This window comes from Podarcis liolepis, assembly GCF_965112155.1.
Source record: "Podarcis liolepis genome assembly, chromosome: 9".
Taxonomy (NCBI): domain Eukaryota; kingdom Metazoa; phylum Chordata; class Lepidosauria; order Squamata; family Lacertidae; genus Podarcis; species Podarcis liolepis.
Window position 1 is genome coordinate 42,944,239 of NC_139564.1, and position 27,340 is coordinate 42,971,578.

The 27,340-nt window shown below is 40.1% G+C and overlaps 1 protein-coding gene across 4 annotated transcripts in view; it reads right to left on the reverse strand.

Moving 5' to 3' along the window:
* Positions 1 to 27,340, reverse strand: part of FSTL5 (follistatin like 5) — a 322,690-nt gene that overhangs the window by 278,636 nt on the left and 16,714 nt on the right. For all 4 annotated transcript variants that reach the window (XM_083520282.1, XM_083520280.1, XM_083520281.1 and 1 more), the window contains exon 2: positions 5,078 to 5,218. In XM_083520282.1, coding sequence (XP_083376408.1) covers positions 5,078 to 5,200 — 123 coding nt within the window. In that variant the 5' untranslated portion in view covers positions 5,201 to 5,218. The remainder of the gene's footprint in view (positions 1 to 5,077; positions 5,219 to 27,340) is intronic.

Consider the following 27,340-nt stretch of genomic DNA (forward strand, 5'->3'; position numbering starts at 1 on the left):
ATGAATTATACAAGCTATTGTAGAGAGTTTGTTACTTTCATACTTTTAAACTAGGGTGACTAAAAAATGAACACATCCTGTTCAATAATTTCTTAAGATTCACGGCAACTGGCAGAGTAAAAAAACAACAACAAACATGTAATGCAGTCCCCAAAGAAGCCATTTCGAGGACAGCACTCAGATTATGGAAATCATCTTTCCATTTGTGGTCTTCCACCAAGATTCGCATCACCCATCCATGTAGGGTCTTCAACCACCAAGTGAAGACATTTTGGCTGAGAAAAGTTCCTCTGCTGCCTCCACCATTGCTGGCCCTGCAATCCTTCAAGTATTGGGGATGGTGAATTTCTGCAGCAGGGAAGCTTTTCTGCCCATCTAAAGCCCCAGTTGTTTAGATTTCTAAATTGTGCTGGGAGACTCCTCACAACAGATGATCAGCTTTAATGCATGAGGGCTATTGGGCTAATGGCAGTGATAGGACCTCAGCTCTCCCTCCTGAGATACCTGGAATCGCGAAGATGAATATCTACATAGGACTATAGTTAGGGCTGAGAAGGGAAGAGATGAAGTGGGGGAAGCACTCCACATTTCTTCAACTGGTTTAAGAGATCAGGAAGTGTAACTGCATTGAACCTCTGAATGCAATCCAATATACCTGGGAGTAAATCCCATTGAATTAAATGGGGGTTGGTTCTGATTAGCATGCATAGTATTTTGCTGTATTTCACTTGCATCTACAATCTACTGAAGAAGGAAAGAGCACATGAAATGAAGTACGAAAGTATGAAATAAATTTATTCCATTTCAAAGTTATCTGAAGTTATCTTTTCCTGTGATAGTTGAGTTTGAGCAACTATTAACCATGGGCCTGAGAGCCCCTCATGAGGCCCGTTTTTGCCTCTTGAAACACTTATCTGCAAATAAAAACAAACTTCTAAAAATAATCTAGTTTCATTCTGGTGGGAATCGAGGCAAAATCATCTAGCTTGAAAAATGGGAGACTTACCTCCTGGGACAATCATTCTGATGTTAAAAGAAAAGAAGTCTACCCATAAAAGGTTGTTTGTTTCTCTAGCACAGAGAAAAGATGTTTATTGATTTTTTTCAAAAGGTTTTTAAAAGACATGCACATATTTGAAGCTGAATAAAATCTAGAGTACTCTACAAAGTTTAGTTCTCTTTCCTCACACAGAGAGCAACATCATTCATATAACCTAATAAGTAATACAGTTCAGTATCAGTGGTGGTGGGGGGCTGCCTCTGGCAATCCAATGGGTGGGTAGGAAAGCTAAAGTATCTATTTACTTAAAATACAATTTGAAGTGAAGAACAGGGTCCCTTTGACCACATTCTGAGCCTAGGAATTGTTTCAGTGCCAGAACAGATGAGAGCTCAAAGTCTGTTTGCATAGAAGTCCACTATTGGGTAGCTTTCTTTATTTCAATAACCTAATTTAGGTGAGGAAACTACTTGTTAAGCAGTTGAAATTCAGAAACCATTTCTGATCTACTACATATAGCCTAAATTTTCCACTAGATCCCAAACTACCTTTTGTTCATCCTTGGTGTCAGGGCTCCCTCCCCCCGCCAGAACTCGCCAGAACTCAGTTCCGGCACCTCTCAGGTAGGTGCCATTGCCATTCTAAGATAACAAAGGTGAGTTCCAGCACCTCCTTTTTCCCTAGAAAAATAGCACTGCTTGGTGCAGATCGATACATTATTGTGCAATGCAGTCTTTCCTCGATTATAATATTGTATGTTGCCAATTGGTATAAAAAGGAAGTATCAGCAATGAGATGTACGTTTAAAAAAACCAAAAAACTTAAATTTAAACAGAAATAGCAGGGGGGCACACAAATTGTCAATGTATCTCTGTAAACCACAAAATCACTGTAGATTCATGATGAAGTTAGCTATTGACACCATTCTACACTTTCTATTGATCTTATAAATCTCTTTTATAGAAATTTTAGATTTTTTGCAGCCAGATCCTAAGCTGTAAACCTTGTTCAATGGTGCTTATTTCCATATACATATTCATGGGACTGAAGCCTTATACTGTAAGCCTATCCATGTCTACTCTAAGTAATCCCCATTGAGTTCAAAGGGGCTTTCGGGATTGCAGCCTCTGTCAATCAGCTTGTCTGCTATGGAACTGACCATCATTCTGACCCCAAGAATTATAATGCAGATTGCTCATGTGTGTCAATCTCAAATCTCTTATTTCTTGTACCACTCAGAGCACACAAAGCACATCTACATGGTAGGCACTTAGCACACACATTAAGAAACATGAGGGATGTGTGGAACCACACAAGAGAAGAAACCCTGATATTCAAACTGTAGATGAAAATAATGGTGAAGTACTAGAAGTTTCATTTTTAAATAACATACGGTAAGTTTAATTTAAAAAAACAACAACAGAGAGAGAGAGTAGAGTGTATTTTTATGGATCAGCCTGGCTTCTGTCAAATCGGAATCTGGGGATACCAAATAAAAAACAATGTGATACTTTGATTCTCTTCCAATCATAGGGCCCATCAAACTACAAGCAGCCAGCCCATAATTGTGTCCTTTCTTTGCATCAGAAAGCAAACCACAAAACAGTTATAAGTCTCAGTGCTTGGTCTATGTGCAGGATCTTTTCTTCTTATAAGTGATAAACACTACAAAAAAAATTATTTATCTCTTGAAACACATGAAAATATGGAATTACTGATGGTTGCAGATTAAATTGCAAAGATTATCACAGTGCATATCAAACATTGCACAAAACTATTATAGGAATACTCTGTACATGAAGCCATACAGGAATTGATTTTGAAATACTCACGTTTTGGAGCTTTCCCTTATCTTTCTTTCTTGTACATTAATACTAGTTTTTATCAGTAAAATTATAATTGGATTTCACAGGTTTGTCAAAATGTAGCAACTTCTAGAAACAACAAACATCCAGTTCTGTTAGCTGGCAGTAAAGATACATTCCCTTCTAAGTCCTGTTTTCTGGTACAGTGGTACCTCAGGTTAAGTCCTTAATTCGTTCCGGAGGTCCGTACTTAACCTGAAACTGCTCTTAGCCTGAAGCACCACTTTAGCTAATGGGGCCTCCTGCTGCTGCCACACCGCCGGAACACGATTTCTGTTCTCATCCTGAAGCAAAGTTCTTAACCTAAAGCACTATTTCTGGGTTAGTGGAGTCTGTAACCTGAAGCGTACGTAACCCGAGGTACCACTGTACTTCCTCTGTGCAGAGCTTGAAGATCCTACATAACTACAGCCTTCTCATCAGTATTTGCTGGCAAACCAGAGACATAAGATGGATTCAGGATACAGCCTATTGAATTTGGATCCTCCAGCCATGTGCCTTCACCCACAAAGGATGGGGCAACCATCACTTCAGCAACAAGTGAAGTGGGGGGGGGGTGATATTCTGCACTCAATTTTTCAACTGCAATGAACTACAGCCTCAGTGCTTGCTATTTATTTACTGCTCGCAATACAAATAAAAGAGTCTTCAGTCAGAAAGGTAATGCATCCTTACAACTCCACCTGGACAATTTACTATTTAAAGAAACGGCCCCCACACCCAAGTCTTGCATACTTAATTCCTGTATTTGTACCATTCAATTGGGCTGTATGTAATATGTACATGATCTGAGACATAAGACCCTCCAGTCTTGGGTCTTCTGAGCACCAAACCTCAGTGTCTGTGGTGTTTAAGATTTGTGTATTTAAAAACATTCCTACACTGCATTACATCAAAAGAGATTCCAGGGAGGTATACAAGAGTATAGATAACAAATTAATTAAACCCCAACCCTGTACATTAAAAACACTAACATTAGCAACCATAATAAAGAAGGCAGATGATATCTTTAAAAGCAGGCTAAATGAAAACATCCTTAACCTGCACTTTCAAAAAACTGTAAAGTAGGTCCCAAACAAACCTCTTTGAGGAAGCTAATCTAATGTCAGTAAGTCCTGGGTTTTTCCCTGTGATTGCATTGCACACTTCAGATAAGGCAGGCATTTGGAATAGGGCCACAGTGGGAATAACTTAACAAATGCGTAGGATAGTATTTTGTAAGCTATATCATCAACCAACTAGGTCAAAATATAATTATTATATTATATTATATTATATTATATTATATTATATTATATTATATTATTACGCTGTCTTTCACCATAAGGGTAAAGGTAAAAGTCATTAGGTGCAGTCGTGGCCGACACTGGGGTTGTGGCACTCATCTTGCTTTATGGGCCAAGGGAGCCGGCGTACAGCTTCCAGGTCATGTGGCCAGCATGACTAAGCTGCTTCTGGCAAACCAGAGCAGCGCACAGAAACGCTGTTTACCTTCCCGCTGGAGTGGTACCTATTTATCTACTTGCACTTCGATGTGCTTTTGAACTCCTAGGTTGGCAGGAGCAGGGACTGAGCCACGGGAGCTCACCCCATCGCGAGGATTCGAACCACTGACCTTCTGATCAGCAAGTCCTAGGCTCTGTGGTTTAACCCACAGCACCACCCGCGTAGGTTACAGCAAAACCATTTAAATTATACATTTTAAAATCAGATAAGACTAATACTTGATAAACAATTTAACTCAGAGAATAAAGGTAGGTCATCTCTCAGCTGTCAATGTCCAGAGTAAAAAGCTCCATATTCAGCATATGACAAAAGCTGTACAACAAGGACACCTGATACATGCCCATGGGGAGCAAAGCCCACACCTGGGAGCAGGGGTTGCCACAAACAAGGCCCTTTCTTGGACCATCACCATTGAACCTCTGAGGGTGGTGAAACCAAGAGCCTCTCTGCTGATCTTAGCAATCTTTCAAAATACAATGAATTATTTTTTATTTATTTTTTCCAAAGAGTATGCTGATGAAAGTAAACCTTATAGTGTCTATCATGGATTCTGTAGCTGTAATTCCTGCATTGCAAGGGCTTGGACTAGACTTTTTGGGTCCTTTCCAACTCTACAATTCTACAAGAATTCATGTGAATAATATGCAGCCCTAGGGATAAAATTTTAAACGAAAAAGCAAACAGTGTTGGCAGAGAACATCAGTACCTTGTGGCGTAATCGTACAAGAGGCTGATAGCTTTTGAAGTCATATCCTTCTTTTGCTGGCCATCCTTCCACACCCAGTAAGATGCCTCCAAGGAAAGAAACAAGTGTCCACCACCTAAACATCTTTTCGACACCCTCTGCCTAAACAAACAGGACGAAAAGGAAAGGAAAGTGTTATGAATCAGAGATATAGTGGATTTGTTAAAGTTCCATAAATATTAAAAAATGTTTGAATTTAATTTATAGATTTCAACAAACAGTAGAAAACCAGTACGGGCTAATACAGATATATGGGTGGGTGGAATTGGGAGCTAATACAGCTGTTTGGGGCTGTACTCAATATTTTCTAATCAACATTCTGCATCCATATCCTGACATGAGCAGCGAAAAATAAACCAATAAAATCTTGAAAGGCGAGAAACATAAGAGGAATCCACTGCAAAGGAAATGCTCTTTTTAAAACATTGAAGGACAGAGAAAATAGATAAGAGCATCTAACCTTTTTTTGCTTATAAACACATTCCTTTTTGAATGTCTGTCTACATTACTAATGAGGAAAACCAATAAAAAAGGGGCACATTGGTCTATGCTCTACGAAGGACAGGGGATATGGAACCCTTCCAAGCAAGCGGCTGCTATGAAACTGTGGCAAGGGAATGCATTCAGAGCATCGCAAGCTGCCAGTATATGTCCTGGCAAAAGACATGCTATTAAGAGGCAAAAGTCATGGGTTCTGAGCCAAAACAGGGCACATTGCACCTCCAAAACACACACACACACACACACACACACACACACACGTCCCGATTTTTTATTTTTATTTTACTTTGCACCCCTTTTGAGAGCTGGATTGGAGTAAAACTCAGTGTGGCAAGCAAGAAAACTGCTGCCAGCCAGTGTGGCAAGCCAGGGGGGGTCTCATATAGTTCTCCAAACTTAAAGATGAAAAGTGTAATGCTGGTGGTCAACAAAAGAAGTTTAAAGACTCTCTAAAGGCAAATCTTTAAAAATGTAGCATAAACACTGACAACTGGGAAACACTGGCCTGCAAGCGCTCCAATTAGAGAACAGCCTTTACCAAAGGTGTCGTGGGCTTTGAAGACACTCAAACTCAGGATGAAAGGGAGAAATGTGCTAGGAGGAAGGCACGCTTGGCAAACCCTCACCATGATCAACTCCCACCCAGAACCCTATGTCCCCACTGTGGAAGGAAGTATGGATCCAGAAATAGCCTCCACAGTCATTTATGGACTCACTGTTAAAACCGGGTTTATGGAAGACAATCTTACTCGGCTCGAGTGATCGCCATAGAAGAAGACGTAGTTCTCTTAGCAATGGGAAAGTATCTGCTACCCTCCTCATTCAGAGTGGTTCTCGTTTGCATAATTTTACTATTTGCTTTGCAGCATATTCAGGCCATCATGCTCACTCAATGATCTCTGGATGGCTGGAATCCTGTAGCAAAGAACCCCTAAACTTTTTTTCTTTTAATAGCAGGCTAGAGGAGCTGGAGACAGCTGGGGAAAATGTGACAGGCCACTAGGGTAGCAAACTCCTGGGGAGAACTGCTTGAAACCTTATTTTTCATGTTAAAAATAATAAAAAAATTGAAAAGTTGATGCAGTGCTACTTAAACTATTTCTAAATTTGCATCTGTAGATATAAATTACCATGTGCAAATTTTATGCAAATGTGGGTGGGGGGGGTGTAAGGTACAAGTGACCAGCCTGGTGTATGCAAGCAACAAACCATGGAGCTTTTCAGTGTAAGCAATTGAATAATACATGAAAACTGACTTTCACATGCAGCAGAAAGAACAGTTCCTATTCACCCTCTCTCTGCCCCAGCTCTCCATCTGTAAAATGGGAATCTTAATGACACTAGGTTGTTCTCAAGACAAATGATATCATTACTGTTTGATGGCTTTGCATATACAGAAACTCAACAGAAATGAACAGGAAAGCACAGCAGGAAATATTTGCCTGGCACACAGGATGCTAATTCAGCTCTGTTGTGCAAGCCACACTATGCATAACTTGAGGATCAAGGTGTAAAATGGATTTGACAAGCCACTAGATAGCTTGTTTTCTTGAATGTCAAAAATAAAATTTCATTGCAGCTAATGATATTTAGCTAGTGTGCTTCATGTTGAGGAATAATTGAAAAAAGCAAGGCAAAGAAGTTTCCTTTTGAAACTAAAATTCACCTAAATCTATTTTTTTCTACAATGCTTTAAAAAAATTCCCAAAAGCAAACCAGCAAACCATTTGAGCCCAAGTATCTGGCAAAAAGGTTTTGTGGTACCATCTTTTAATTAAAAGGTGTTGTAATGAGCTTTTACAACTCTTCATACAAACAACTGTTCATATAGATAACTGGGAGCTTGTTGACAACAAAACACAGGGAACCACGCAAGTAAAACAAAACACGTGGACCTGAGATTGTTTCCAATTTATTGGAATGTCATTGATATACCATTTAGAGTATGACTAACTCTCTCTTTCTGTCTCAAAGGAAACCGCAATTAGGCACTGTTCTCAATTCATAATTAGATTTTATTTATTTCTTAAATTGATACCCAACCCTGTTTTCCAAAGGAACCAAGAACGGCAAGCATACAAAAAGTAAACCATCTCCGATACAGATGCAGACCGGGAAAGATCTCTTCTTAAAGAGTTTGTTGGAAGAAGAAGGTCCACCTTATGGGCTGAAAAGAGTTGACCCTGTCTAATATTTAGCAGGAGGGAATTCCAAAAGGTAGGCACCACAACATTTAAAGACCAGATTCATATGTTGTGTGGAATGGAGCTCTTGGTGAGATGGTATTTGCAGGAGGCCTGGCATAGTGCAGTGATCATTTGGATATATAAAGGGTGGGGTGATCTTTCAGGAATCCTAATGCCAAGCTTTTTCATGCACTAAAACCAGCACCTTGAAGTTAGCCTGTGGGCCAAAAGGCAAGCCCATGTATGAACCAAGAGATTGAATGGAAGATAAAGCAAATGAAGCAAAAGACTTTTGAATCAGCAAATAAATGTGGTAAACTTTTGGCATGGCAACTGAAGAAAAGGCAGAAACTAAATACAGTTACAAGCTTAGAGGTGGATGGAAAGAACATATCCAAACCTAATGAAATTAGAAATTGCTTTTTAAGTTATTTTAAAAAACTCTACACTCAAGGCCCGCAAAATGAAGAAGATATAGACAAATTCCTTGGAAAATATGGATTACAAAACATCTCTCATCAAAGTAAGATGGACTTGAACCAGAGAATCTCAGAACAAGAGATAGAGGCTGCCATTCAGAATATGCAACTGGGCAAATCTCCGGGACCAGATGGACTGACTTCCAGATACTACAAATCGCTGAAGGAATGGCTGACTCAACCACTAAGAGAAGTTTGTAATGAGATCCTTGAGGGAAAAAGGGCACCTGAATCGTGGGAAGAGGCATATATTTCACTCATACCAAAGTCAGAGACTGAAAAGACCCAACTCAAGAACTACCGCCCAATATCACTCCTTAATGTGGATTACAAAATTTTTGCAGACATTTTGGCAAAAAGATTTAAAAGAGTCTTGATGGAGAAGATTCATAAGGACCAAGCAGGCTTTCTCCCTAAAAGACACCTGGCAGACAATGTAAGGAATGTAATAGACATTTTGGAAAAGCTAGAGGTGAATATAAACACTAAAGCAGTATTGATTTTTGTGGACGCGGAGAAAGCCTTTGACAATATTTCTTGGAGTTTTATGAGGAAGAATCTCCATGGGATGGGGGTAGGCCAGGGTTTTGAGAATGGTATGGCTGCAATATATTCTGAACAAAAAGCTAAACTGATTGTAAATAATGTTGTGACTGAGGAACTTAAGATAGAAAAAGGAACACGACAGGGGTGCCCGATTTCCCCATTACTTTTTATTTCAGTTCTGGAGGTGTTGCTGAATATGATAAGAAATGACCAGCAGGTCAAAGGTGTGCAGGTCGGAGCTAAACATTATAAGTTAAGAGCGTTTGCAGATGACTTAGTATTGACTTTGCAAGAGCCAAACACTAGTACGAAAAAGGTTTTAGAAATAATACAACAGTTTGGCCAGGTAGCTGGATTTAAGTTGAACAAGCAAAAAACCAAAGTTTTAGGGAAAAACTTAACAGATATGGAAAAGGAGAAATTTCAAGAGGAAACAGGTTTGACTGTGGTAAAGAAGGTGAAATATCTAGGGGTTTACTTAACATCTAAGAATGTGAATTTGTATAAGGACAACTATGAAAAATGTTGGTCAGAAATTAAAAAAGATCTAGAAATATGGTCAAATTTGAAATTGTCAATGTTAGGCCGAATTGCAGTAATCAAAATGAATGTATTGCCTAGAATGCTATTTTTGTTTCAGACCTTGCAGATTCTTGACAAGATGGAATGTTTTAAGAGGTGGCACAAAGACATTTCGAAATTTGTCTGGCAGGGCAAAAAGCCCCGAATTAAATTTAAGATATTGACAGATGCTAAAGAAAGAGGGGGTTTTGCCCTGCCGGACCTAAAATTGTACTACGAGGCAGCAGCTTTTTGCTGGCTGAAAGAATGGATGCTCCTCGAGAACACGGACATCTTGGATCTGGAAGGTTTTAATAATGCTTTTGGTTGGCATGCATATCTTTGGTATGATAAAGTTAACAGTGCCTTTAAAAATCACATTGTTAGAAAAGCATTGTTTAATGTTTGGATAAGATATAAAGATCTATTGGAAAACAAAACCCCTAGATGGGTCTCACCAGTGGAGGCTAAAGCAGTGAAGAAACTCAATATGGAGGTCGGATGGCCGAAGTATTGGGAAATTTTAGAACAGGATGGAGATAAGTTCAAACTACAAAGTCAGGAGAAATTGAAGCATAAAGTAGAAAATTGGTTCCAATATCGTCAAATAATGGAATTTTTTAAACAGGACAGGAAAATCGGTTTCCAGGTGGAAAAATCAAAATTAGAAACCGAACTGTTAGAACCCAATACTAAGAATTTATCTAGAATGTACAACTTGCTGTTGAAATGGAACACACAGGATGAAACAGTTAAATCGGCTATGATCAAGTGGGCTCAGGATGTTGGACATAACATTATGTCAGCTGACTGGGAATGGTTATGGAACACCGGTATTAAATTTACGGCATGTAATGCCTTAAAGGAAAACATTATGAAAATGGTATACAGGTGGTACATGACCCCAGTCAAGCTGGCAAAAATCTATCATTTGCCCGATAATAAATGTTGGAAGTGTAAAGAGACTGAAGGTACCTTTTATCACCTTTGGTGGACATGCCCGAAGATTAAGGCCTTCTGGGAAATGATCTACAATGAAATGAAAAAGGTACTTAAATGTACCTTTCCTAAAAAACCAGAGGCCTTTCTCTTGGGCATTGTCGGCCAATTGGTGACAAAGAAAGATAGAACTTTTTTTATGTATGCCACAACAGCAGCAAGAATACTCATCGCAAAGTATTGGAAGACACAAGATTTACCCACTGTGGAAGAATGGCAGATGAAAGTGATGGACTATATGACATTGGCCGAGATGACAGGCAGAATCCGTGACCAACGAAAAGAGACGGTGGAAGAGGAGTGGAAAAAATTTAAAAGCTACCTTAAGGACTACTATAAACTTAATGAATGCTAAAATGTTGTGGTTCCCAGAAGCAAAAGGGTACAGGGATATAAGGTTAGACTATAAAAGAGGACTAAGATGATAGAGATTGGAAAGTAACAATTGGGAGTTGCTAGTTCAATTATGGACATTGGGATGCAGAGAGGGGGGGTAATAGCCTGGCCCTCTGAGCAATCAAACCACTACATTTTGCACTAGCTTCTGGACCACCTCAGGGGCAGTGCCAGGTTGCAATAATCCACTATTAGAGGCTACTAGTGCATGGACAACAGAAGTCAAGCTATCCCAAACTAATAATGATTTTGGCTGTCTTACCAGCAAAAGCTAGTAAAAGGTGCTACTACCCACAGAGTAACTTGCACCTAAGCTTCTAGCAGTATTAATGTTTAATTGTTTTTAATGATAGATTTTTTCTATGTTTTTAGCAATTCTTGGCTTTATCTGTAAACCGCCTTGAGTCCCATAACAGGAAAAGGCAGGGTATAAATATATATATAAGAATATTAACAAACAGATGTCACATTTTCATCTCCAAGGTTAGACCAATGTCTTCTCAATGATGTGCCTCTCTTCTAGGAACAATAAGATAGCAGGACTAGACACCTGAGATTAGATTGCATCATACAAAGGTATATTCCAAACCTTGCACTGAGACTGAATCAGAATTTTTCTTCTGACCCTTGTGCTTTTCTCAACTGTATAATTTTGGCATTTTAAAAAACAAAAGTGCAAAAATACACCCAACTGACTAGGGTTCCTAGAAAGAGGAAGCCTGTGACATAATAATGTCTTAGGAAAGCAGAAGACATCTATTCAAGTAAATTCATTATAGTCTCTTGTAGTTTTGATTTACTGATGATTGGAAGCATGGATATCCCATGTCTGGCAGAATGCCAACTTCTGTGAATTTGGCCTGTTTCTAAATCATATTTGACATATTTCACAATTAAGGCCAATGCCGTGAAATGTGGATTCAGACAGTCGGAGCCGCAATAATCAATAACTGCCTTGTTTCTTGCTACTTAAGGATGACAGAGAAATAGATACATAGCCAAGAAAGCAATTTGCATAAGATTTCTAGAAAATTCTATTTAGGCTCAGCTCATTCTTCCATCCATCTTAGATAAAGTATCTTTGCCACATTCCCACAAAAAGAGGAAAGCATTATCAAATGCATTCAACAGGAAAAAGTAGTGAAGAACAGCAACTTTCAATAATGCTTAGAAGAATCCATAGATCCATGAAAGTACCAGGCATCAAATTAAAATCTCCTGTATCCAACATAGAGGACACAAAGTCTTTCTTTTGAGAAATGTCTTTCTCTTAGCTACAAACCTTTCTGTATTTTAAAATACGTTTTTGAATACATATTCCAGTTTATGGTATAGTTCATTTCATTCCATCGTATAGTTAAATATATGCATTCTAGTTTTATGGTCCAATTTATGGTATCCTGTAAGGAAAAAAACAAGAATATATATCCCATTTATATCCTAGTGTTCCTTGGAGACACCTTGAAGACTATTTAGTAGAAAGGTAGGGCATAGATTTTCAAATATAGATAAATAAATGGAGTTTAGACTGGCATGTTTATTTATACTGTTATCAGCTTTGAATTTAATATTTATTTTTTTAGGAGAAAGGCGGGTATAGGTATGAATAAGTTTTTAAAAAGAAGGATATGGAGCCATTCCATTTTATCCTCCCCAGTAGGTTAAGCTGAGCTATAAAATGGGATAGGCTAAGATTATAATTTGCTTATGGTCACTCATTGAGCTTCATGACCACCTGGAGAAATAAACCAACAGATTTTCACATTCCAAATCCTACACTCAAGCAACAATATCATACCTCTGCCAAAGGTAAAGATTTCTGTTTACCATAAGCATGGAGAAATGCCAAGTGTAAATCCATAACCCTACTAGGTATGACGCTAGTGAAAGCACTATGCATCATCCACTGAACCACACTTGGGTTTGTCAGTCAAGTTTGTAATTCCAAGATATCTATTCCTGCAGTGTGGACCACTGCACTGAAGAACTGAGCTAGAGACTCAACTTTGGAGGCAACAAGTATAGGAATTGATCTGCTTTTTTCACAGAGTAAACAGCAAATGGAATCTGCAGACAAAGAAAGCACTAGCACAGGAAAAATAAAGCATGTATAACCCATTCACTTGATTTTGAGTACCTGGAAGTGGAGCAGAACTTACTTAGTAGGTATCTAAGGACAGAGAAAAGATACAGTCTAGAATGCTGGAAAGTCATTTACTGTCATGGTCAGTCTGAAGTTGGAACTCATGAGGCATTAGAAGTTGCATGACCACAGATAGCTCCAGGAGAAGAATCTTACTCTGCTGAAGAGGTTCAGAGCAAATCGAGACTTTTAATTATGATTATGCAGCCTTCAGAGTCCACACACCCACACCAATAGATAACTTTAAGATTCTTAAAGGGCCAACCCTCTGTCCTGAAAACGAGCACACCGCCTCAGTTCCATAGCCTCCTGCTTGGTGCTCTCCCTGTAATGTTGGATCAGTGTGGTCCTATGAGGGGCACTAGGCTCCTCAGGGTAATGTGCCTGTGAAGATCTGGGCTCCAGGCTTACAGGTATGGATGTCCAGTGATTTCCTGATCTCCAGCAACAAGTTCAGAGTCCTGCACCTTTGTCTGGCTCCTTGGTTGGAGACTGCAGCTTCTGACACTGCAGGACTCTGTGGGATTCCGAGGTCTTTGTTAAATGTAAACAAAGATTTCTCTACTGCACATAATTAAGCAATGGGAAAATGTTTATTTAATTACATTTGACCTCCACTCAGTACACATGGTCCCTGGGCCATCCTGATAGGGAGCTCCTGGAACATAGCCACGGGGTTGGTGGGGCCCCTGTGCAGAACCCTATTTTAAACTCATCCTAAAGCCCAGATTCACCCCTTTCTTAGTTAAGCAGAAACAAAACAAACATTCCTCTTTTGATCACCAGTAAACCATCCTTTAAAAGCCACCCTGTTCTTTTGTGATTCTTTCACCACTCAAACCTGTAAACGTTTGGAATACTGAACTCCAAAAGCCCCCTTACTCCTCCACAAGCCTCCCAAATCTTCTCTGTTAATTATTCAGGTGGTCACACTACCTACGTAAGTTCTGGATCTGTTGGCTGGATGCCCAGTCTTTCACCTCCGAATCCCTAAACTCCTACAGAAGAGAATCAGGGATGCAGTAAAACAATGTTACCCACTAGCCTATTTGAACTAAATTTTCTGTAATCCTTTGTGTTTTGAAATGCCCAATTCTCTGAAGACATAGAAGTAATCTGCAGATATGTATACAGACTCATGTCCCAAGCAATTGTGTCAATAAACATAGTGAAAAATAAACCACCTTTGCAGGTCTTATTGATGAATAGGCACATGTTGGTATGAAACAGCTTCTGCAGTATGTAAGTCTTATGCTGCAGTCTTAAATGCACTGACTGTAAGTCCCATTGAACATGGTGGGATCTAATTCCAGTTAAACACTTATAGGATTGTGCTATTGGCCCATGGAGAGCTTCAGTTGTATGTTGGAAGATTCAGAACAGACTAAAGAAAGTCCATAGTAATGGACACCAGCTTGGATGGCTTTAAAAGAGGATTAAACAAAATAAGGGTATCAATGGCTACTTTATCATTAATAATTTTGCATCCTCTGCAGTGCCCCAGATCTAATGTTGTTCTGGGGTACTGTGGGGGGACAGGGAATGTCTGCCACTACAATATATGGTGGAGAATATTCAGAGAAAATTCTACAAAGTGGCCCTCTTTTTATAGAGGAGGGGTTAAGATAAAGGGGGGTGTATTTGGGAAAAGCTTTGGAAGATACTGTAATGCAACTCAAGGAACTGCAGGGGTGGGGATTGAATGTTAAGCTCCAGTGGTATGTTGGAATTCCATTGCAATAATAATTAAGAGGCTCTTTGGATCCTGGCCTTGGAGGTTAACAATTATGCAGAGCCAGTCACCCTCTAACCAAAATGATACAGTCATAGAAATGTCTCAGGTGTGCTAAAAATAGATATTGAAGAACATAAAGACATAGGACAGTCACAGCCTCCCACTCTGTTTTCTAAATTGCATATACTTTAGTTTCATGTGCAAGTATAAAGCCATTAGAATTTTTAAAATTATCTGACCTTGAAGGGTTTCCCCTTCTATGCTGCTCCAAGAGAAAGGAAAATTATTACACATTCATTCTTCTGACTTCATTGCCTGTTACCTTGATGAGCACTTAAAATGTAAATTAAAGAACTTTCCTGTTAGGACCAAGACTGCCTAAATCCCAGGTGTATGGTTTCTGCATCTCCTATTTGTTGCTCTCGGAAAAAATATTTCATATTTTGTCAAAGTCACACAAACTGTTTCTTAAATGTATTGCATAATTTGATTGCCTGGGTGATTATTTCTTCCTTAAAAAATCATTGGAAGGGAGTTCAGCTCTTCTTAAAACAATATCTGATTTTTATTACAGCTTTATTGTGCACAACAAAGCTGGAATATTAATGCTACTTTTCCTTAAGGACCATGTTTCTAAATAAGAGAGTCAAACTGATGAGATTAGTTACAGCAAGCTGCTAAAATAACTTTATCAATTTCTGTGATTTCCACTGTGCCCTTGAAAATACGTACTGCACAGCTTCTCTATGTTCTACCAGAACTTTTCCTCAATCCAGATCAAGCAATGCATGGCATCAAAATTCAGAGAACTGATATCCACTCCCCCACCTAGGCTCAGCTGTTGAGGGGGCCCTTTTACACCTGGCCCATCATTGATGGAGTATGACCCCATGTGCAGGTGTTGAGTCTACCTGGTGACGTGTGCAGGGTTGGCTTATTAATCTGGTTCTTACTCCTCCCCTCTGCCTTCTCAGTTGGGCCTTTAGCAGCAACCACACTCTACCCCTTTCCCTCAGCTTGGGTTTTGCCAATTGCCAATTTTGGAACCATGTAGGGATTTTTCCCTTTCAGTGTCCTGATTGGCCTTCAACAGTGCTGGGAGGTTGTTGCTGTTCTGCCTGTGTCACACTGTTTAATAGATCTAATAGATCTAATTGTTGTCTGACTGAGCCAGTGCGGAGTTAGGGGAAGGAAATCTATTGAGCACCTTGTAGCACATTCTAAAATATAAAGGGGGGTTCCTCAGATTTACCCATGACTGTATTTACCCCACTATATAGTGGGGACAGGATCTCATTTTCAGGACTGCTCAGCTCACAGATACCAGTACCTCAAAGCTGGAGCAGAGGATGACCTGGACAGAATTTCCTAGGAACAATGGATGTGTTGGCAATGACGGGCCATGAGTGGATAGTTAGCTACTCTGGGTACTTAAGCCAAGGTAGCTCAATCTGAGTTGGTTTAATTTTTATAGCACTCAGATTTATAGGAGCATTTATCAAGTTTTTCCCTCCACAGATCCTTAATTATATCTAATAAATATTGTTGATCATTTTAAACTCACACTACTGTGTCTACATGGGTGCATGGATCTGGGTCCAAGTGCATTCTGGGAAATGCTCTCATTGTGGAAAATAGAGCAGAGATGGAACCAGATACAATGAAGACCTTTGAAAAATGCCCTTATTGCTGTACACTCTCAGGGAGTACAGCCTACTTAATTGGTGTGACTTATTTCTATTTTGAGCATGAGGGATACAGGTGTTATGTGTTAGAATTCCTGCTCCATGACTGCAGTCATGGGATTGTTGTATGTTTTGACTCCACAAAGTAGGAAGTGATGGAGACAGGATGTTTGTGTTACTATGTTCCGTGAAGTGGGACTATTATCCTTTGTTCTTTCTCTTTGTTGTCTGATGCTAGAGAAGAGAGGGAGCCATGTTGCAGTGCTCTGTGTGTGTTTATATGTAAATAAAGTAGATTAGCCAAAATGCTGAGTTGCTGAGGTCTGTTACACAAGCTGCGAAGACTCTGTGGATCCCTAAGTGTGCCAATGTCTGTTGGCATCAGTCGCTGTGATGTTCGGGCTGAAGAAAGCTTTTGAAGCTCCCAAACGATTGACTAGGAGGGAGAGAACATGCCAGTCAGCCATGTGTCTCTGCCAGGGTCCTACTTGAGTGTAGGACAAGCTCCTGACAAAACAGGTGTTATGATGGTATGGGTATGACACACAGTCCAATTGACATACTCCCGTCTAGAACACGAATAAGATTGTAGGCAAGATAGCAGGCTCTGCTTATTACATAGGTATGGCTATTTATCACTTATGCATCTAACATAACGGAAAAAGTATTGTGTGACACTTGAAATGAATTAAATGAAATGAATTAAATAAAGAGTGAAAATGTGTGGAGAATCATTGTGACACAACAATGCCTTTGTCTGGCAGTAAGGAAGGGCTGTGACCATTTTGCTCAATGGACCAGATATACAACCAGACTGAAAATGGCTATCATTTTTTAGCCCAAACCTCCAAGGGAATAGTTAAGTATGTTTCATACCCTTTTCTCCATTGTCACTTTGAGTGGTATTATTTTTTAGGAGCTAAAATTTAGCTGGTAAATACTCAGATTTAATACAAATCCAATAAAGCTGAACTTAGCCGTGCATCTATTTTCATGCAAGAAAATTAAAAACAAAACACTGAATGATGTCAAGGCTAAAACTCAAGTGCATTGATTTCTATCTCAAAGCGCCAATTGACTTAAATGGGGCAATGATTTCACCCAGCTTCTTTCGTTCCTATGACACAGATTTTAATGGAATGTAATCAAATGGGGAACACTACAGACTTAACCCCTTCTCATTACACTGTTGAGATGGTAATCTCATAGTCATTTTTGCAATGCTGTAGGGAAAGAAACACGATAAAGGTATTATCCTTCAGTGGCCTCAGAGGAGTCTTTTTAATAGAATTGACTTGTGTCTGTTGATTTCGTTTTCCCATAAAGCTCCACAGCTCAATCTCATGAAACTGCAGTATTTACCAGCATTGATATTTGTTATCAGGTCTACTGGGTAGAACCTATATAGTCACAGCCCATGAGACTCCTTCCCTCTCTGCTAAACTAGGTTTCTTCTTACTGCTGCTTCCTCAATATCTTTTGGGATTTGTAGGCATCTTGATGGCACATTGGGGGAAATTAGCATCAGCTGTATGAGGATGGGACACAAATATTACAAGAGGGAGAATGTTTGAAAAGTATTCTGTTGGTGCGTTTTAGAAACATTTGGGCTAGTTTGGGTGGAATGGATGGTATTTTCAACATTCACCACTGGGAGTTTTCTTCTTATCATCAACAGCAGGCATGGGATCCCTAATGCAGCAGCAGCAATGCATTAAGGCCCCTTTCCCCATCCCCATTTTCTGATCTAGCTCCCCACACAACACATGCACAACATGCATGCACATAAATCTAGGTCCCATCTGCACTATACATTTAAAACAGTATCATATCACTTAAAAGTCACAGCTTCCCAGTCCACCTCACAAGAATCCTGGGAACTGTAGTTCATTACAGTTCTCAAGAGTCTGGGAGAACCTGTGGCTGTTTAAAGTGCTATAAATGTATAGGGCAAGTGGGGACATTAGCTTTCTCCTTAATAAGGAAAGTTACTTAAACAGAGTAAATGGGAACATATTCCTAAATGGGCTGTTGGAACAGAACAGGGACAAAAGAAAGAAAGAGCCAGTTGTTACTTTACTCAGCACATAGCATGAGGGGAGACTGAAGGAAAGGATGGTAGACAGAAGCAAAAAAAAATATTTATACAATTAATTATTGCACTGGATGGTAGATCCAGCTTTATCCATTTGGGGTTGTGTCACACTTCCCAATCATACTATGTAACTTTAAAGCCAACAGAAGAGAGTGTAGCACTGCAAGTATAGTAAAAGAAAAAGAGAAAGGGGGGGGGAGAGATCAATGATTGAGTAAACTTTAAAAAGAGCAAAATAGTAAGGCAAAGTACTTTATTCAAAGTACTTTGTGCACAAGCCTTTTAAAATTCCTTTAAAAACATAGAAAGGAGAAAGGGGCATGACAAAATTAAGATAGCACTGCAAGATAAACAAATAACAATATCCCTGAGGGCATACAAATGGCTACTTGATGATGGGCAATGAATAACAACAACAGTATTGTAAATATCAGTACCTATTTTGGAAGCAACACTTGCAACACTGTCAGAAGGGTCAAAAACCATTGTAATTGTTGCAAACCACCAGATGGGACAAGATCATATAAACTTAATGAAATGCTAACTGTAGCAGCCTGAGTTTGAGTTACCATAAAGTACATAGATGACAAACAGGTACAGAACAGCAAACCCATCCCTAGTCATGATAGCCATTTATTGCCTATAGTACCGGAGACAGTCTGCCAGGTGTACCAGTTACTGGGAATCACAACTGAGGAAAGTGTTGTTGGTCTCATTTTTCTCCCAGTGAATTTCTCCTACAGGCATACTAGGCACTGTGAAAACAGGATGCTGGATTAGGTGGGTTTTGGCCTGATCCAGCAGACCTCTTATTATGTTACGAACTTATTATCTGCACAAACAGAGAGAATCCTCAAATAGTGTTTTTTTTTTAAGTCAATGGGTTTTTAATATCTGCCAGACCTATTATTCCTAAATACAGTCTCTCTCTCTCTCTCTCTCTCTCTCTCTCTGTGTGTGTGTGTGTGTGTGTGTGAGAGAGAGAGAGAGAGAAACTTTTGCTGATGACTGAAATAGACCTGAATTTTGATGGCCAAAATGTTCTTCTGCTTGGGGTGTGTGAGAAGCATAAATGCTGACAATGCTGCCTACCTCTAAAAAAAGTGATAGCCCGCTTTAATAAAAATTAAGATGATCACTCAATAAAGGGTAAATACTGATATTTGTGTTGAGTTTCGTCTTTCTAATTGCTTGGGTTTTTCTTCCCATACATTCTTGCTTTGAAGAGAGAGTTTCACTTTGAAGCCAGAAAGGTCAACTTTCTTGATAAGTCAGAATGTAGCATAGTACGAAATAACTGCAGGAAATTTCACTTGTTCTGTCAAGTCTTGAAAGAGGCTTGAGTTACTACGGTAATGTAATATATTCAGCAGGTCTCTTAGATCTGTCAGCTGAAGAAGCACCCAGCTCTCCAGCAGCATTTCAGTCTTTGGGGAAAGAATGAGAAGGCATTTGGAGGAAAGCAACCCCCAGGTATAAATGCATCCTTTGGCTTTTTCTGCCTTCTTCACTTGGAAGCTGGGAGCAGCTAATACGAAAAGAACTATATGGAATATTGGTCCTGATTGCATGGAGTCCTAAGTGAGGCTGGGGGAGATTGTAGTAGTAGAGCCACTGCCACATTCAAAGAGCCCTGCCAGATACTGCTGGTCAGGTTAGAAAGTGAGGGGCAAGGTATGTTACTTAGTTCAGTACTGAAGGCAATTCTGTGTGCATAAAGAATGAGATCACCCCAAATGCTGTGTAGCAGAATGGAAGAAAACTTTGGCTGATGGGCCTGAATATTGATGGCCAAATGGTCTTCTGCCTGGGGTATGTGAGAAGTATAAATGCTGACAACGTCTTAGCTGAACTAAGGAAATGCACTAATGTGGAGAAGGCACGAGATTTGTTGCTTCGCACGGCTAGCAGCACTGGGTATTGTTCGTTTTTGCTGCACCAGCTCCAGAGCTCAACCTGCTGAGGATCCTGAAGATTGAGCCTGTTGAATGAACTGCAGTATTTAGTTCCCACATCCAAAGCCTCCAGCACCCTGCCCCATAATATGCCCCTAAGAACCCATTTGGGGTTTTCCATTAGCTACTGGTGATTGCTACCTACCCACTTAGGCAGAGTCATATCAATAGTGCTCTCCTCCACTGCATTCCAAGGATTGCAGCCTTTGATAGAATTTCTTTTTTTAATGCCTAATACAGATAAAACCAATGTCAAGTATCACGGTGGTGCAACAGAGCACAGACTGGCTTGCACTCATGCAGCAAATAGGGGGACATCCTAGGCAAGATAAGTTGTTAAATCCAAGTAGTACAAATGATTCCATGAAAAGCTAAAATTGCTTCAGAATGCAGATAGGACCGCTCCACTTCACCGGGGGGCGGGGGGGAGCATGGCATTGAGGGAGGACCTCCCAGTGACCTGGAAGTGGGTAGAGGGATGCTGTCCAGGTCATTAGGGCTCCCAGCTGCATCATGCCCCCCAGCTGACCAATCGGGTTAGCTGGGAAGCATGGCCGCTTGCCGTTTAAACCACAGTGTGGCTGGGGTGCAGTCTCCATTCGCCTTCTCGTCGGATCTCCCAGCCCACTCACCCTCTCTTTTTTGCATTGCTTGACTTTTGGCCTTGCTATGGACTAATGTAGGCCATGTGGTTGTGGGGGCCAGGTAGGAATTTTTCCACATGGCAAATTGGCACCAGCCATTTGTTTTTCCACATACCTTGGGCCATCGTCACAACTTTGTAATGTTAGGCATTGGGTAAGCCTTGTTTATGGGAGGGGAGGTTGTTGCCTCCGCCTACCCCTCCTTGTTAAGGGATCCGGGAGTGTGGTTCCTGTCTGAAGCCTGGGCGTGGGCTAAGGCCATGCCACAACCCCATCAGTGACCCTGGGAGTGCTCTTAATTGATGTATATCATAGGGCTCCCCCTATCGGTGGTTGACCCTTGAGAGACTTCCTACAGACGGGCAGAAGTCAGGATATAGTCTGGCTTCACCCAAATGCCTAAGCCAAACTGCTCACATCTGTAGCCAATAAAGTTGTGGCCTAATATATCCCATTAACCCAACATATTTGTGTCTGTGTGTTTATTTCTGAGGGGAACTGTGGGGCCCGGGACCTCACCATGCAATTGACTCATCTCTTTCCTGAACCTTTCCTGACACATCTCAACTTTGCCTGAGGTAATTAGCTGCTTTGTTCCAAAACAAGGAAGAAAAACAAAAAACTGCTGATGTGCTCCAACAGTTGACATTGACAGTTTTCGTGGGCCACCCCATTGCTGGAAATTCAATGGCCTGGGATACCTTAGAATGTGGTGGGAGTTGTACAAGATATGAAACTGAATTGCAGCAGTGTTGTTTTACTCATTCCAGTAGCTACTCTGCTATTGCATTAGGAAGAGAGGTTGTGAATCCAATGCAAGATTCTATATATTAGGATGAATTACTGACAGTTTCATTAGTTTCCAGGTAAAGGTTTTAGAATTAGGGTATAACTTCCTACAGGAAGCCAGAACTTCCTTTACCATTTGTTAGTCTACCATTATAAATCCAATGCACTGCTATAGCCTATGCTTGCATTTTATTGCAGTATTGTAATTTCACTTTCATTTTTCTTTTGCATGGACATTGTGGATGCCATGTAAGAATTTATTCTCTAGCATTGTTGGGCTCTGAATCACCGCAATCAGAAACTTCATTGCTAACCAATATATTCGCAGCAAGTTTTAAGGATCATGTATCTACTCATAAAACAAAGAATAAGTTGTCAGGCTTCTTATATATGATAAATTGCCAGTAACTTTGCCCTATAGGTATAGGCAAATATTTCTGTTCTAAGGAAATACAAAATCAGAGTATGTACAGGAGCCATGTACAGAAGCCAAGTAACAGCCAAAAAACTGGCTGCATATTTTTAAATAGTATTCTTATTTTTAATGGTTAACTTTGCTGTCATTACGCTGTATCTCAAAAACCCAAATATCTCAAAAATACATATATAGACTTTACCTCCAAAAATCATGTATATGACATAATTCTGTTGCACTAGGGATCATTTAAGTCAGCGATGGGAGACTGTGTGTCTCTCCAGCTGGAACCACATCAGCCAAAGCAAGCATAGCCAACAATACGTAATGATGGGAACTGAAGTCAACATCTAGAAGGCCAGAAGTTTCCCACCCCTGCTTTAGATATTGTTGTTGTCATTTAGTCGTGTCAGACTCTTTGTGACCCCATGGACCAGAGCACACCAGGCACTCCTGTCTTCCACTGCCTCCCACGGTTTGGTCAAACTCATGTTAGTAGCTTCGAGAACACTATCCAACTATCTCATCCTCTGTCGTCCCCTTCTCCTTCTGCCCCCAATCTTTACCAACATCAGGGTCTTTTCCAGGGAGTCTTCTCTTCTCATGAGGTGGCCAAAGTATTGGAGCCTCAGCTTCAGGATCTGTCCTTCCAGTGAGCATTCAGGGCTGATTTCCTTAAGAATGGATAGGTTTAATCTTCTTGCAGTCCATTGGACTCTCAAGAGTCTCCTCCAGCACCATAATTCAAAAGCATTCAGCCTTCTTTATGGTCTAGCTCTCACTTCCATATATCACTACTGAGAAAACCATAGCTTTAACTATACGGACCTTTGTTGGCAAGGTGATGTCTCTGCTTTTTAAGATGCTATCTAGGTTTGTCATCGCTTTTCTCCCAAGATGCAGGCATCTTTTAATTTCGTGGCCGCTGTTACCATCTGCAGTGATTATGGAGCCCAAGAAAGTAAAATCTCTCACTGCCTCCATTTCTTCCCCTTCTATTTGCCAGGAGGTGATGGGACCAGTGGCCATGATCTTAGTTTTTTGATGTTGAGCAGGGTAGAATTGTAGAATTGTAGAGTTGGAATGGACCTCAAGGGCCATGTAGTCCAACCCCCCCCCCCGGCAATGCAAAAATATTTAGGTGGCCCATATGGGGATCAAACCTGCAACTTGGCATTATCAGCGCTACGCTCTAACCAACTGAGCTAACTAAAATTAGTAAAGGGGATGCAGATTACACTGTCTGCTGAAACCATTCCAACTTTTTGGGGGAAGCATGTGTATTGAATACACCAGGATGCTATTGCAAATATTTATGGAACTGTAAATAGTTCATTAAATCAGAACACAACAATTTTCAGACTATTCATCCAATACAGATATTATGGAGGCTGAAGATTAACTATTTATAAGAAAGGAAATATTTCCAGTCCAAAGGTGAAACGAACTCTTCACCAGTATCCGTTAACAGAAAAGAGCACTGTCAGTAAGGCTGTTTCTTTAATTTTATCAACTACTGGGGGTGAGGAATGTAAATTTTGGAAGATTCAAATAGAAAGGTGAATGTCTTTGATATATTAGAGAAAAAGATAAACATTCAATTAGGCTGTCATAGTAACAATATAAGATTTTGAGCTATTCTTTCTGTTGATCCTCATATTAACATGAAGGGCTTGTCAGTTAAACTCAGAATGTACAGCACAGACCCATATATATATATGGGACAATTTTTCCTGCTGATACTTCACTAAAGCTGCTGGTTTGGTAGAAACATGAACCAGTTCATAAGAACATAAATTGTTTCTTTAACATCCAGTTTAGAAATTGAATTCCATCCATCATTCACCATAAGAAAACTCTTGCTCCCAACTTTTAAAGGGAGGCCAAGTTTGTACAATCAGTAGATCCAAGTGTACTATTCCAGGCTGCCAGTGCGGTTTGCACATTTGAAAGTGAGCCAGCCATTAGTATTATTGATTTCTGTGAAAGGGCTCATCCACACTTCACTTGCTCTATGCCTAGAAAGCAGGAGCCCAAGAGGTTTTCACTTTTGTCTTGTGCTTTCTAGGTATGTGCCCGAGAAGTTTTCTGTTTGCTGAATTGGAGCAAATGTCAATCCACAGAAAACCTGATTGATGTTTGCTCCAATTCAGCAGTAAAGAGCAGGTTTCTTCAGGGGAAAGTGGCGGGACAAGCAGAAGGGTGGATGAGTCCTATATTATGGTTTGCTTTTCTTAGGCTGAACTCCCAAACACACTTCCTAGTAACTTCCTGTAATTATTGTGTTTTAATATTTTGCTGTAAGCTGCCCAGAGTGGCTGGGGAAACCCAGCCAGATGGGCGGGGTATAAATAATACATATTATTATTATAAGCCCCATTAAACATAGCAGAATATAATTGTCACGTGCATTTATCCTAACAAACTTTGGTGGTCCTTTTTACACTTGTGGTCACAGTTGGCTGCAACAATTTTAGAGCTATTTTTCAAATAACCTGGTTCATCTGGTTTTTGATCTGACAACTGCATTATAGATTGCCTTGGGTAAAAACCTATTCACGATAAAGCTTCTTATGATTAATCTTACATTGTTGTTGTTGTTTAGTTGTTTAGTCGTGTCTGACTCTTCGTGACCCCATGGACCAGAGCACGCCAGGCACTCCTGTCTTCCACTGCCTCCCGCAGTTTGGTAGCTTCAAGAATACTGTCCAACAGTCTCGTCCTCTGTCGTCCCCTTCTCCTTGTGCCCTCAGTCTTTCCCAACATGAGGGTCTTTTCCAGGGAGTCTTCTCTTCTCATGAGGTGGCTTCTTATGAGGTGGCCAAAGTATTGGAGCCTCAGCTTCAGGATCTGTCCTTCCAGTGGGCACTCAGGCCTGATTTCCTTAAGAATGGATAGGTTTGATCTTCTTGCAATCCATGAGACTCTCGAGAGTCTCCTCCAACACCATAATTCAAAAGCATCAATTCTTCGGCAATCAGCCTTCTTTATGGTCCAGCTCTCACTTCCAATCTTACATTAGCTACTAAAATTGTAATTTCTGATATTATAAATAGCCTTTAATTGCAAACAGTTTGGGGAATTGCTAAACAAATTCCTAGAGGCCAACAAAATTGAAAAAACTAACAGATAAATTTGACAAAAAAAATGGACTCGGTATCTGAGTTGAGATTCAAGAAAGATGAATTTCACTTACTGGAACATATACTGTAATTATATTAGGATTGGAAGGATTCTTTTTTCTAAGCAGACCTTTTTGAAAACAAATAAATAATGTTGGTGGTTTATATAATATTATAAAAGGAATAAAATGCATTGCATCTAATGGTTTTGTTCATAAACTATATGATTCTGAAGTTTATAGTTACACAACTACACAGCTGTATGTGAAATTAATTCAAGTTAATGAAGGGAAGGGAAATCTGTGGCTAACCAGTTGTTGCTTGACTCTAACTCTCACCACCTGATCATCCCATAAACTGGGGCTGATGGGAGTTGTGATCTACCAACCAGAGGGCTACAGACTGTTAATCCCTGAGCTGATGGAACATAAGCAATTAAAAAACCCTGGAAGTTACCAGTAAGTTAAATTCAAGCACATGAAATAGTAGATAGCAATGCAGCCAAAGGACCCAGTTGTCCATGTTGAAATTATTGCATTCTTTAGGTTCTATTTCTGGCTAATTTTAAGCTAAGCATTTTCATCTTAGTCATGTACCACAGCATCTTATTGATGGTTAGGATGTTCTAAAAGACCAGATGAATGGCAATAACCTTTTAATGTTTTCAGCTCACTCCGGTAGCTATTCTTAATATTAACTCAGAAGCCATTTATATTCTTCCCAATTATGTTTGTCATCTACTTCAAAATGATGGATTGAGGTAGATTGAAACATTTCTCTTGCATTTGGAAATAAATAGCTTGGCACAGTAAACGCAACCTGGAAACAAGGAAGGAACACCACTGTATGTACTCAAGTATATTAGCTCATTTGGCTTATTATCTGAAAATGAGTATGATAAGCTTCCTAATGTGAACTATTTCAAAGTTGCCTAGTTGCAACATTTATTGATTTACTTGGCTGAAAACAGATCCTTGGATTTCAAAGAGCGTCCAAGTTCCTTGGATCAAACCACCCTAGGAAAATGTCTTGCCAGGGGAATGTACCCTGAATGCAGACAAATGCATAACAACATAAGTATAGCCTGCTGGATCAATACAATGGTCCAGTATCCTCTACTCCTAGCAGTCAGTCAGATGCCTGTTGGAAACCAGGGAACAGAACATGAGCCCAAGAGCACTCTCCCCTCCCATGGTTTCCAGCAACTGGCATTCAAAAGCACTGCTGCCTCCAACAGTGAAAGTAGGGCATAGCCATCACAGCTAGTAGTCATTGAGAGCCCTCTCCTCCACAAATTTGTCTAATTGTCTTTTAAAGCAGGCATAGGCAAACTCGGCCCTCCAGATGTTTTGGGACTACAACTCCCATCATCACTGACCACTGGTCCTGTTAGCTAAGGATTATGGGAGTTGTAGTCCTAAAACATCTGGAGGGCTGAGTTTGCTTATGCCTGTTTTAAAGCCAATCTAAGTTGTTGGCCTTCACTGCCTTCTCAGGGAGGGAGTTCCCACAGTGCTGCATGAAGAAGTACTTTATTTTATCTGTCCCAAATCTTCCAATATCTTCATTGGATTCCCATGAATCTTAGTGTTATGAGGGAGAAAAGCTTTTCTCTTCCCTCCATTTTCTCCATGCCATGCATAATATTATATACTTCTATCATGACACCTCTTACTTACTATCATATTGCTGTGCTTCAAATATATTTTTTCTTTAATTTTAAGCGTTTGGTTTGTCCAGCAATTGTATATCCAATACCACATTTTAGTCAACAAGGTTTCCTGACAGCATTATCTAAGCTTATGTGTGATTGTGCTTACAAATGGATTAGGCATGGCAGCTTGAGAACACCAAGTCCTCTAGGAATTAGATGGACAGGGAAGCAGACTTCTGTAAATACATCTCTAGCCGGATGGCTAGCCCCATGTGTAAAAGGATGCCATGTGTGAACGTTGTCTTCCCATGTCAATAGT